Genomic DNA, 12,986 nt, shown 5'->3' with positions numbered 1-12,986 from the left:
CAGGACTGCACAGATTTAACTAGCTTTGTTATTACTCAACTACATCATCTAGAGGGACATCTTTCAGTGGACTCTATGACATGCCAAAAAGGGGGAAGTTTAGGGGGATGCCACGGAGAAGTTTTCAATCCATGTTCTTGAGGAAATGGGCTCTGTCGCCCCATAAAAGCAAAATGTATTGATCTTGTACTGAAGTAGCTTAGTAGTGGCCTTCTAATCAAGATGGTGGCTCAAGAAACGCAGATTAATTATTCTAAACAAAACTGCTTGCAAATTATTCCCGGCAAAAAATACAACTGTCTGCTTTTCTGATGCCCATGTATGTCATGGACTTTGTCAGAATCTACACTGCCCAAAACACTTACTCCAACATGCTATTCTTTTGTCTTTACCAAGTCAGTTTGTATCCCCTTTGCAATTCTTCCAAGTTCAAAAACTCAAATAACTGGAGGAAGGGGTAACAGGTAAAATACTGTAAGAGGTCCTAGCCAGTTGCCAGCTAACTGTCCTTGTCCATACTAAGAGCAAAATTGTTTCACATTTTCCCAGCATAATGAATTTTCACAGTTGTAATACTAGTTGTTATGTAGCACTTTCTATCAGTAGATCTCAAAGTACTACAAAGGAGGTCAGTATCATTACCCCCCTTTACAGATGGGGAAACTGAGGCACAGCCAGCCAGTGTGACTTGCCATGGTCACTCAGCAGGCCAATAGATCAGCTGGGACTAGAACACAGATCTCCTGACTCTCAATACAGTGCCCTTACCATTAAGACACACTGATTCTTAGACACGGCTTAGAAGGGAAGACAGAAACAAAGAGGGCAGAGGATGAGACTGATAGGCTTGGTCAGAGGGGAGACAAGAACTCTTTACTGAAACTCAACCAAAGGGGTCCCATGAGTATCTGGCTTAGCTGCCAAGTTTATGACTAGATATTCTGCAAGTAGTTTCAATTTGATTGCTCAGTTTTTAGTTAGACTATTTTGGAATTTCAGGCAAATAGTCCCAGAGAGGTGAAACAACCCTCAACCTCTAAGAAGAGTTAGTCAGGGCCAGGGAGCCTAGTCTGCTCGAGCTTCTTGGGGAAAAGGGCATGGATTAAGGAGTCCTCTCCCATCAAGAGATATTACTTGCAGAACTGTGGTTTAACAGAAACACAGGGAATGCCCATTAGTCATGGATGTGAAATGAGTTTGAAGAGCAAGAAGGGACATGTAGATGGGAATTTAAGTTCACTAATCAGAGCAGTCTTTTTTGCTTTTCATAGGCGTAGGTATGGATATTTTGAAGATCATGCCAAGGGGTGTGGAGAGGTTATTTTTAAGAAACAACTTTCATCACCACATTACTACACCCTAATTGACAAAATCCTATCACCTGAACCTCAGCTGATCTATCTGCCCACCAAAAACTGTATAAAAGATGGCCCTTGTATTTAACTTGCTCCTCCCACACTCGGCATGTAAATGTTAAAGGCTGAATCATGACTGGAAAGCAATTCCTTGAATGCAGTGTGTGAAACCTGCACTATATCAATTACAGAAAAAGGGTTACTCCAGACACTATTCTTATCTCAATAGCACAAACTTCTGGGGGAGTTTATGGGGTCACTACATGGTGAAATGCCAGGGAGAGGGAGGATTTTTCCCAAACTTTACACCAGGTAACTCTTGGGTCCTGCCCCACAGCTTCCTATTGTTCAGAGCTCCTCTCCAATACAAAGAGGTTTTCAAGAGTGATGGAGAAACCTACTGGATTACTATAATTCCAAAGGTAACTTGACAGCTTTAGTCTCTGCAAATGGAAGTGTTATATTTTAAAAAGTTACCTTTGCACTTCAATCGTTCCCATAGTTTCATATGCAAAATCACATTTGTTATCAATTTCGATGGCCTTGCTTATGAGCTCCAAGCCTTTATCTAGATCCTGCTTCCATTGAAGTTGAAGTAAACTGCAAAAAGACATACCAATTACAGACCAGACTTATTTCTATATATCCCATACATAGTCCTGTCTATCTTAGGGGAAGTGAATATCCCATATAAAAAAAAACATAGTTGAGTTCCTTATGTAGGGTGGACAATAATTTTCACTTCATATATGAAATGACACTTTCAAAAGTCATTTAAATAACAGACTGTCAGCAGTTTAAGGACAACAAAGAGAAATTATCTCCTCTTCATGTGTATAGAACTCTTTCCATTAGGAGGATCAGCCACAAATTGTTTTTGTCAACATGAATATCTGGAGCATTAAGCTCCAATTTAGAGTGATTATCTACTGCATAAAGAACTTTTAAGATTTGTAAACTAACATTCTTACATTGATATCAAGCGGATATGCCTTTTGGAATTCATGCATTAAGCTCCAATTTAGAGTGATTTAGAGTGATTATCTACTGCATAAAGAAGTTTTAAGATTTGTAAACTAACATTCTTACATTGATATCAAGCGGATATGCCTTTTGGAATTCATGCTAATGAAAACACTGACATTTCAGTTCGATTTACATTTTAGTTGGAAAAAAAAAGTCAATTATAATACTTTTTTTCTAACTTTGAAATTACTCAAGTACTTTCAGGGGAGGAGCTAGCTAAAAATGCAGACAGTCCCTTAATTGTAACAGACTCAATAATACATACCCTTTATGAACATACGTAGTAGCATTGTCTGGCTCAAGGTCAATACATTTATCATACATTTCATCAGCCTTACCAAATTGCTGCTGATCTGTTAATGCCTGCATGAGAAGAGAGACTTTTAAAAAAATGAATAAACCAACACACTGAGCAAATCTAGAACTACTTAAAACTGTGTGGGTGCCATTCCCTCCCCACTTGGATGTCTCATTACAGGTATGGGCAGGCACACACACAAGTTAATCACCATTCTTAATTTCCAGAAATCACTATTTTTGGTCTTTTGGTTCATCAGCCCTTTCAGAAACAAGCTGTAGAGCTCTAACTACACAGATTAGTGATCACAATGTGCCTAACTGCAGGTCCACAGTGACCTGTTCTAATTATACTGCATGTGAGGAACAATAAACCAGTGAGCACAAGTCTCAGGTTGTGAGCTATACCCCATCCTTAAGAATTCTTGTCTTCAGTAACTTCTGCTGCTGAAAACACACAAATGTCATAGGAACTCTATACGGCTCCCCACCTGCATTACCTATCTGAAGTCAGAGTACCAGTGAATGCATTCAGATAACTTAAAGCCAACTGACTATTCATTCCAGTCATACTTTCTTACAATGCAAACCACATAAACAAGTGTACTTAATACAGCAATGCCAAATTCTAGTTGCTTAGGGTACTTTTTTTTATCTGAGTAAAACAGAATTAGTTTATAACAGAGATAAGATCAAACATACCTGAGCATAGAGCGCATAACCCTCAGCACACCTTGGAAATATTTTAATGACATCCTCAAAGCCTTTCATGGCTGCCTGAACTTGTAAAGGATTATTTCCAGTATATGCTTGGCGATACTATTAAAGAACAGAGTAAAAACATAAGAAAACAAAATAAGTAGCCAGGACAGGAAATCAGCCTCCTGAGAGAGTTTTAAATGAAATCTAATACCATTACAAACAAATTACACAAAGTGGTATGCGTGCCTACATTCTGCTAAGTCAGTGTCTGTAGGAGTTGGCCACACTTCCAACCATTCAGGGGCATGGACCTTGGGGAAGATGGGGAAGCCTGGGAGCCACCAGCAGCCTCCCTCCTTCCAGAAGGTTTGGATCCCTTCCTACTCCCATTATGCCAGCTCTCCCCTGCAAAGTTTCTCATATGGGTGGAGTATCCGCTTGCTTGAAATAGATACTTTCCCCTTCTAGAAGACTGTCTTGTTTTTTCCAGTTGCATTAATAAAGAACAGCTGCATCTGATGTGATTAATGAGAAAAAATTTCTATTGCTTTATTACAGGATGTTAATAAATGGCTACTTTTAAAAATATTGATATGACAAGATATGAGGTACTTGCCCAAATACAAAAAAATTGGCCAAATGAACAATACTCCCACGCTGAATAAAAAGTTTTCTGTATCAGTTCTTGAATTTGATATCAAAGGATTGCAAGATGTATTGATACATGACTTTTCAATTCATTTAAAATGAAAATGGGAAACCAAATAAAAAAAAATAAACCCAGACAAGTTCAGTGAAAACAGCAAAAACACAGACACAAAAATTACAGGACAACACTTACCAATGCAAAACATTTCTGTGCTTGTGCCAAGGCAGAATCCGGTCGTAATCGAATACATTCATCAAAGTCTTCCACAGCCTCTTCAACCTGGTCAAGTAGGATTTTCAGCTAAGGAGAGAGAATAAATCCTAACTCCGCATTTAATCTGTGTTTTATATGCTTAAACAAGATTTCTATAGTTGTTCTAGTTAGTGATATGAAGAGGTTGTTTGTTCAGTCTTACAACTGTAGCTAAACCCTACATGATCTTCAGGAAAGTCCCTGGCACTGAATGTACCAAACAGCTGTCAAAGAACTGAACTTTGGCTTCATTCACAACTGTTCAAATGTAAGCATACAGCCTATAGGTCTGCACATCCTTTTTCTTATTTCTGATGTTGGTTGTCTGCATTAATCCTCTGGCACAGATTTTGTGGGTTTTCATGTTGAACATGCTCTCTGCTTGGTTTTCCAAAGCCACTTGACTTCACTTCATTTGATGCTAATGGATTATCTGGAGGTTAACAATATAATCTTAGTTCTCTAAAGTTGTGTTTTAAAACACATCTTCTAACACATAATTAACCAAGTTCAAATTCTTCCTTTTCATTCGCCAGGCATTTATTTTGTTTCCGAAGTCAAGTTGCACAGAAATTTCATTCCTCTCATAAGTAATAAAAGAACTGGGTTTCTTGTTTAGCATGATCAAGGTAGGCAATGCTAAATTATTTCAACAGTTCAGATCCACATTCTGTATTAAACAAACAAAATGTGATCTAACTTGTGAACAGAACCATTTAGTCTTAGTGAGTTCTGCCTATGTATTTAACTATTACCATATGCATATTCACTTACTCCCTTTTATTTCTAGTGGATTTAATGTTATGGTTGCAAGCTTATTATTGTTAGAATTCAGTTTTTGCCATGCACTATATCAAGTGTGTATAACAATGTATTAATTTTTGTTCTGTATTTTTCCTTTAGTTCAAGCTAATCAAATATCTAAACTCAAAGAATTAGGTAGAACTCTGAAGTACAGCTCTTACCTGTCCTCTGTGGTGGTAAACATCTGCATTCTGAGGATCAATATCAGCAGCCATGTTGAAATCTTGAGTGGACAGCATAGGCTGTTGCTGCTGCATATACATGCTACCTCGTTTGATCAGGGCATTAGCACGGAGCTGTAAAAAAGTTCAAACATTTTTATTTTTAATTATTAGATGTTGCTACTTTTCTTGTTGGTCTGAAGATTTTTAGTTGCAATAATGTTAACAACTTTTCACTTTGTTGGTTCCTTCCATGACAAAACAGAAATGTGTTTTTCATTCATTCTAAGCAGTAGTAAATTGTGCTACATCAAGTTTAAAAAAGCATTAATACAATTACATGCAAGGGTCATTTCATACCAAATCAACCCATGCTTCCTCCTTGACTTACACTTATTTCTTTTTGATATATGCCTTGTGAGTGCAAGGGACATATCTACCAAAAAACAGCAGCCATTTTCATAGGAGTTTAGTGTGCAAAAACCAATTGAGCTACTGTCTTACTTGTGAATTAAGTTGTTCACACCTAACAAGTACCTTACCTTACTGACTTCAAATCCTATCTGTTCTCTAATTTTCATCATTCAGCCCAGGCAAACCCTTCTTGTTTCTTTCTTTATTTTCTTAAGGGAGGTTCTCTCCCTTAGTCATACTGCATAGGATATTAGGGATTTACCAATCTGAGCTTCCTACTCTAAGGTCACTTTTTTTCTTCTCATATGTAAACGGGTCGACAATTAGGAGGGGACTTAATCATGTCAATTATTTTTCTGTATTTATAGTTTAAATGTCTCCTACAATTTCCAAAGAAACTAAGATAACCACAAATACAGATAAGATGTGGCAGTGAACATGATCTCATGATCTGCTTTTAGTTAGAGAGAGGCCAACGTGACCATTTCACAAGTTACTTCACCTGTGGTATTAACACGTGGTACACATGTAAAGAAAAAGACCTTTCCAAACTAGTGGTTTCAGAGTAACAGCCGTGTTAGTCTGTATTCGCAAAAAGAAAAGGAGTACTTGTGGCACCTTAGAGACTAACCAATTTATTTGAGCATGAGCTTTCGTGAGCTACAGCTCACTTAATTGGATGCATACTGTGGAAACTGCAGAAGACATTATATACACAGAGACCATGAAACAATACCTCCTCCCACCCCACTCTCTTGCTGGTAATAGCTTATCTAAAGTGATCATCAAGTTGGGCCATTTCCATTTGTGCTGGAAATGGCCCAACTTGATGATCACTTTAGATAAGCTATTACCAGCAGGAGAGTGGGGTGGGAGGAGGTATTGTTTCATGGTCTCTGTGTATATAATGTCTTCTGCAGTTTCCACAGTATGCATCCTATGAAGTGAGCTGTAGCTCACGAAAGCTCATGCTCAAATAAACTGGTTAGTCTCTAAGGTGCCACAAGTACTCCTTTTCTTTTTCCCAACTACTGTAAAGCTAATTGATACTTAACTTTCTTGGGTAACGTCTACACTCCACACCACTGGTAGTGACAAGTAGCGTACCTGGAGCTACACGCTGCATCCACACGGCGGTGTGTAACTACACGTCAGTGAAAGTTCTGGCAAAGGGGAGGCAATGGGGAAAGGCTTCAGCAGCTTTCCACTCCCAGAGCCTTTCACTGCGGTAGGGAAGGGCTCCAGCAGCGGGGAACATGCAGAGCCTTTCTCCACTGCCAGAGTCTTTACCTACACTGGGGAAGGGATTCAGCAGCAGGACAATACACTGCTAAAAATAGCAATGTAGATGGGGAGGCCTGGCTTGAGCGAGTAGAGAGCTGTGTAAGAGCATGTACTCTGGTATATCCTCGCACCCTTCAGCCGGGTCTTTACTCTACTTGCCTAAGCCAGGCCCCACCTTGAACGCTGCTGTTTATACCTGTGCTTGGAAGGCTACTTGAATATGTACTCTATAAACTGCCGAAAAAAGCACGCAGTGTAGACATACCCTTAAGCATGCCAATCACATTGTAATGAAAATATCCACCCACTGATAATAAACACACTATGAATAATTAGGCAAAGTGAAAAAAGTAGGGCTGTCAAGCAAATAAAAAAATTAATCGTGATTAATCGTACTGTTAAACAATAATAAAGCACCTTTTATTTAAATATTTTTGGATGTTTTCCACATTTTAAAATGTATTGATTTTTATTTCAACACATAATACGAAGTGCACAGTGCTCACTTTATATTTATTTTTTATTATAAATATTTGCACTGTAAAACAAATGAAATTGTATTTTTCAATTCACCTTATATAAGTATTGTAGTGCAAACTCTATCATGAAAGTTGAACTTAAACATAATTATTCACAAAAAATAACTGTATTCAAAAATAAAACAACGTCAAACTTTAGAGCCTACCAGTCCATTCAGTCCTACTTCTTGTTCAGCCCATCGCTCAAACATGTTTGTTTACATTTGCAGGAGATAATGCCGCCCACTTCTTGTTTACAATGTCACCTGAAAGTGAGACTAGGCGTTCATGTGGCACTGTTGTAGCCAGCATTGCAAGATATTTACTTGCCAGATGCGCTAAGGATTCATATGTCCCTTCATGCTTCAACCACCATTCCAGAGGACATGCTTCCATGATGATGACGGGTTCTGCTCGATAACTATCCAAAGCAGTGCAGACTGACGCATGTTCATTTTCATCTTCTCAGTCAGATGCCACCAGCAGAAGGCTGATTTTCTTTTTTGGTAGTTCAGGTTCTGTAGTTTCCGCATCGGAGTGTTGTTCTTTTAAGACTTCTGGAAGCATGCTCCACATCTCGTCCCTCTCAGACTTTGGGCAGCACTTCAGATTCTTAAACTTTGGGTCGAGTGCTGTAGCTATTTTTAGAAGTCTCACATTAGTACCTTCTTTGCATTTTGTCAAATCTGCAGTGAAAGTGTTCTTAAGACGAACAATATGTGCTAGGTCATCATCTGAGATTGCTATAACATGAAATATTTGGCAGAATGCGGGTAAAACAAAGAGCAGGAGACATACAACTCTCCCCCAAGGAGTTCAGTCTCAAATTTAAATTAACACATTATTTTTTAATGAGCATCAGCATGGAAGCATGTCCTTTGGAATGGTGGCCGAAGTACAAAGGGGCATACGAATGTGTAGCGTATCTGGCATGCGAGTACCTTGCAATACCAGAGACAAAAGAGCCATGCGAACGCCTGTTCTCACTTTCAGGTGACACTGTAAATAAGAAGAGGGCAGCATTATCTCCCGTAAATGTAAACAAACTTGTTTGTCTTAGCGATTGGCTGAACAAGAAGTAGGACTGAGTGGACTTGTAGGCTCTAAAGTTTTACATTGTTTTGTTTTTGAATGAATTATGTAACAAAAAAATCTACATTTATAAGTTGCACTTTCACAATAACGAGATTGCATTACAGTATTTCTATGAGGTGAATTGCAAAATACCATTTCTTTTGTTTATCATTTTTACAGTGCAAATATTTGTGATCAAAATAATAGAGTAAGCACTACACACTTCGTACTGTGTTGTAATTGATATCAATATATTTGAAAATGTAGAAAAACATCCAAAATATTTAATAAAGTTCAATTTATATTATATTGTTTAACAGTGTGATTAAAACTGCAATCAATCATGATTAATTTTTTTAATTGTGATTAATTTTTTGGAGTTAATCACATGAGTTAACTGCGATTAATCGACAGCCCTAGAAAAAAGCTTAACATCTTCCATTAAATATCCAGGGAATTTGAAAATACTGAACTGGTTTGCAAGCATTCACACTTTTTCAGCAGAACCCATGCAAAGTAAAATCTGTCCGTTTTAAGATTTCTTACCTTGACATTAGCATCTTCCATACTGATGACCTGATCTAGATCAGGTTTGGCAGCATTTGCATTGCCAATAAGCAGATAGAAAGTGGCTCGCAGCAGCAAAGCTTCTGCCATATATTTGCCTTGAACATCAATTTCTTTTGTGCTCTCGCTGATGATTTTATCATAGTTTTCTTCTTCCATATACTGCTTTGCCTTTAAATATCCAGAGCTGCAAATTAGGTGTAGAACAGTCAAAATACGTAAAAAAAAAATTTCAATGTGAACGTTTCACTAGGAATTCAGATTTCTGGATCACAATACATAGCAAGCTTGCTACACTATAATTTCCAACAATTAGAGATACTGGCACCATGAGTAAAGTTACAAACATGCATAAAATGTTTCCTGGATCAGGGCCATTGTAAACAAATTAGTTTGGAGGAAAATACACAAGTTACATCTGTAGGGGAAGAGAATCCACTCCAGCCCTCAAAATCCACTTCTTTAGAAATGATAAGTTTGGCAGGGGATGACCTTTGGTCAAGGAACAACTGTCCTTACACTAGGACTCTGTTTGGCCCTGGTGCTATTCTGAAGTCTTCTGCTTATGTCATCAGGGCAATCATAACCTCTGCCTGAAACCTGGGAGAGTAGGCAGGGGATATAGATCAGGGAATAAAATATTAACAGTAGTGCTTTTTAACAAATAATTTTAAAACTTCAGCTAAATTAACACATCAATTTTTATATTTTGAAGAGGATTTGGTGGAAAAAATCATACTTTAAACAGTGGTGTCTGCTCAACTGTGAGCCTTTGAATCAAAACATTTTCACAGAAGGAAAAAATCCATTAGTTTGCCCCAGCTTGCTCTAAGAAGCTCATAATGCTGCTTGCAAGTTTCCTTATTGAGGGTGAAGACATGATCCAACAATAACTCTAACGCAAAACAATAAAGTACACAAGCACCCCTCATTACATTCAATATGAAAAATATGAGTACTCAGTATTTGTTTTTCTTGGAAAACAAGCATTTCATTTAGGTACATTGTAGATATTACCATTCTGAACAATATCAGATGGTGTTTATTAACTTGTTAAAAACTATAGGTTTTTCGGCCTCCACTGTTTTAGTTCAAAGCTGCTGCTATAAAAGGTGCTAGTTTATACAGCACACTCTTCCCCATCTCCTCCCTCCAGCATTATTACAGACAGCACCAAAGGAAGGAAGGGAAACGCTCCTCCAATCCAGCACTGTTGCAGCTATCCACTTCCTCCCATCCACCAAACCTTACTGCAGCACTGTTGCTGTTCAGTGTCCCTTCTCACTGAGCCAGCTACCCACACCATTACTGCTGTTCTCTACAGAAATAAAATGCTAAGAGAGCTAGTATTTAGGGTGGAGTCAAAGCTAACCAAACTAATATGTCAGATCTAATTAAAATTTTATTTTTCTTTTAAAAAGTTCCTATTTTGTAGGTACATTTACTATTATAAAATTTCCTACCCTAACACTACATTATATAATATACATATAAAATAAAACAGTGCAGAGTATGAGGCTGCGACAAGTTTTACCAACAATTCACATACTCACTTTTCTTTAATGTCTGATGCCTCCCCCTCCTTGTCCTTATCTTCATCAGATTTCTCACCCTTATGCAGAGGTTGGGAGATGATGTCATCTGTGAAAGAGCTGAAGTAAGATTTGATGAACTGTGGAGAGGGCATCAAAGGTTCACGGTTCTGAAATGGGACAGAAAATGTAACATTCATGTGTTAAATACTTGAGATCAGGTGATAAATGAAGAGGTGGATGGCTTTTACTAGTGAAAAAAATCCATTCTTGACTATTCCATTCCTTTTGGATATATTTTTGCACTGACTATTTCTTGTAAGCCTGTTAATAGGCAGAAGGGTTGGGATCAGTACGCACGTACTATAACACTCTGCCTTAAAAAGGCAGGTGCATTTCCCCATCAAAAGGGAAAATGAAAGCAAAGACTAAATGAAGGAAGAAACAGGATATTTTCTCATAGGGTAGGAAATGGGGAATCCCTTTAATCCTGCTTGCTCTTAACACATCTGGGTAGACATACATCTCCTCCTTGTCCCTCCCACAAGAGAAGTTTGTTGATCCCTATGATGGAGGCTCTCTCTTGCTAGGGAACATACTCACTCTGCCTAGCGCTCTGCTCAGACATAGCTCATTTCACCTTTGATCTGACAATTACCAGGGGTGAGCTCCTTTGTATGGCAATACACAGTATCTTGTTCAAAGTGAGGGTAATACGTAAGGGTTACAATTCACTCCTTCCTGATATAACAATTCAAATGCACTCGCCTTAATTTAACAAGTCCTAATTAACTTCCAAGAAATGTTTTGTCCATTTCAAACAGCTCTGAACGAAGACTGATAACCCTGTTCAAGATTATTCGCTTACACATTATTTATTATCTTGGCTTCCCAGTCACAGGAACTCTTGGAAAATCGGAACCTTTAACCAAAATAAATCATAGACAGGTGTCTTTCATCCAGTGTTCAACACTGAAACACACCACAAAATATGCAATCTGACTTAGATGTGCCTTCACCTAGGCCCTCTACACCATCTCTCAGACTCCCTGGCTCCAGGCCTGGTTCCACAATCACAGTTTGTATCTAAACATCTCACAACCATTACTAGAATAATGAATACGGTGATACTCACAACTCCCCTCTGAGATATTACCACCCCCAATTTACAGATGGGGAAGAGAAGCCAAGAATAAGCAACTGACCAGCCCAAGGTCATGCAGGTAATCTGTGATAGAGCTGAGAACCAATCCCAGATCTCCTGACCCAGAGTCCAGAACCTTAATAAGAAAGCCACACTTCCTACTGCATGCCTTTTCCTCATGCAACTCCTTCTCAGTTTTAAATAAGCTCTCAGTTCTTTATACTTTAAAAACAAAACATCTTCCTTGACCCATCTCTTTCTGCTTATTTTGCCCTGGCAGTAGGAAAAGATTTCAGTTTCTAACTTTCTATGTTGATTTAAAAAAAAAAAATCAAGAACGTGTATGAAACACCTTGCCAATGCCCTTTTACATTTTAAATCCATTATTACATCGGGAACAGAACAATTGATCACAACTACTCTTCATCTTTCCAATTCCTGTTGACTGCCTTGCCTAACTTAACAAGCACCATAATTAAACTGATGGCCTGCCATCTAACGGCACATTTAGTTGATAGAACAGCAGCAGAGAAATAGCCTTTGGTGACACTTACTGACAGCCCCTAAAGTAGTTCCCGTCATACCTTAATTCTATTAAAGCCCTGATTCAGGCTACACACCAGCTTAGTCAGGAGTGTTGCCTGTGCATAATAATAAATTAGGCCAAATCGTACAGGTTACTCTCTGAGATGAAACCACCAAACTGTTTTGCTCAAATCTAGAATACATCTTTTTACACATTATGGAAGTTAAAAGGCATCCTTTCCACCTTTCTTACAGGTTGTTTTTTTGTTTTGTTTTTTAATAAAAGCCTGTAACAGAGCTCAGTGGAGAACAGCAACAGTAAAACAGCAGCTCAGGATGACAGAGTGCTTATCTCAATTTTAGTATTTTAGCTGGTTAAAATAGTAGCTAATTAATAATCATTGACACAGAATCTGAGCCACCATCAGTGCTTTTGTAATCCAAGCAATGTATCAGATAGAAGCAGAATCTTTAAGTTTGTATTACAGTCATACCTTATATTTCTCTTTGGCCTTTTCTTTTCCAAGGAGTTTAAGAACTTTATCAGCTAATAACATGCTTTGCTGGTTTTGGAAACCTTCTAAAATACAGACCGCAGTGACATCTGGGAAAAACAACACAAAGACAGGATTGTTAGTAATTACCAGTGCAGTGGTCTTTAAAGTGCTACACAAACAGCTAT

General features: G+C 38.2%; 1 protein-coding gene across 1 annotated transcript in view; it reads right to left on the bottom strand.

Moving 5' to 3' along the window:
- The window catches only part of TOMM70 (translocase of outer mitochondrial membrane 70), a 31,835-nt gene that overhangs the window by 4,132 nt on the left and 14,717 nt on the right, over positions 1-12,986 (bottom strand). Inside the window, exons 4-11 of the mRNA XM_077821598.1 lie at positions 12,799-12,908; positions 10,657-10,805; positions 9,083-9,290; positions 5,247-5,381; positions 4,222-4,329; positions 3,381-3,497; positions 2,647-2,744; positions 1,833-1,955 (exon numbers count right to left, since the gene is read on the bottom strand). Coding sequence (XP_077677724.1) covers positions 1,833-1,955; positions 2,647-2,744; positions 3,381-3,497; positions 4,222-4,329; positions 5,247-5,381; positions 9,083-9,290; positions 10,657-10,805; positions 12,799-12,908 — 1,048 coding nt within the window. The remainder of the gene's footprint in view (positions 1-1,832; positions 1,956-2,646; positions 2,745-3,380; positions 3,498-4,221; positions 4,330-5,246; positions 5,382-9,082; positions 9,291-10,656; positions 10,806-12,798; positions 12,909-12,986) is intronic.

The sequence above is a fragment of the Eretmochelys imbricata genome, chromosome 1, assembly GCF_965152235.1.
Source record: "Eretmochelys imbricata isolate rEreImb1 chromosome 1, rEreImb1.hap1, whole genome shotgun sequence".
Classification (NCBI taxonomy): Eukaryota; Metazoa; Chordata; order Testudines; family Cheloniidae; genus Eretmochelys; species Eretmochelys imbricata.
Note: the sequence above shows the minus strand (reverse complement) of the source record. Positions and strands in the feature narration are given on the sequence as shown.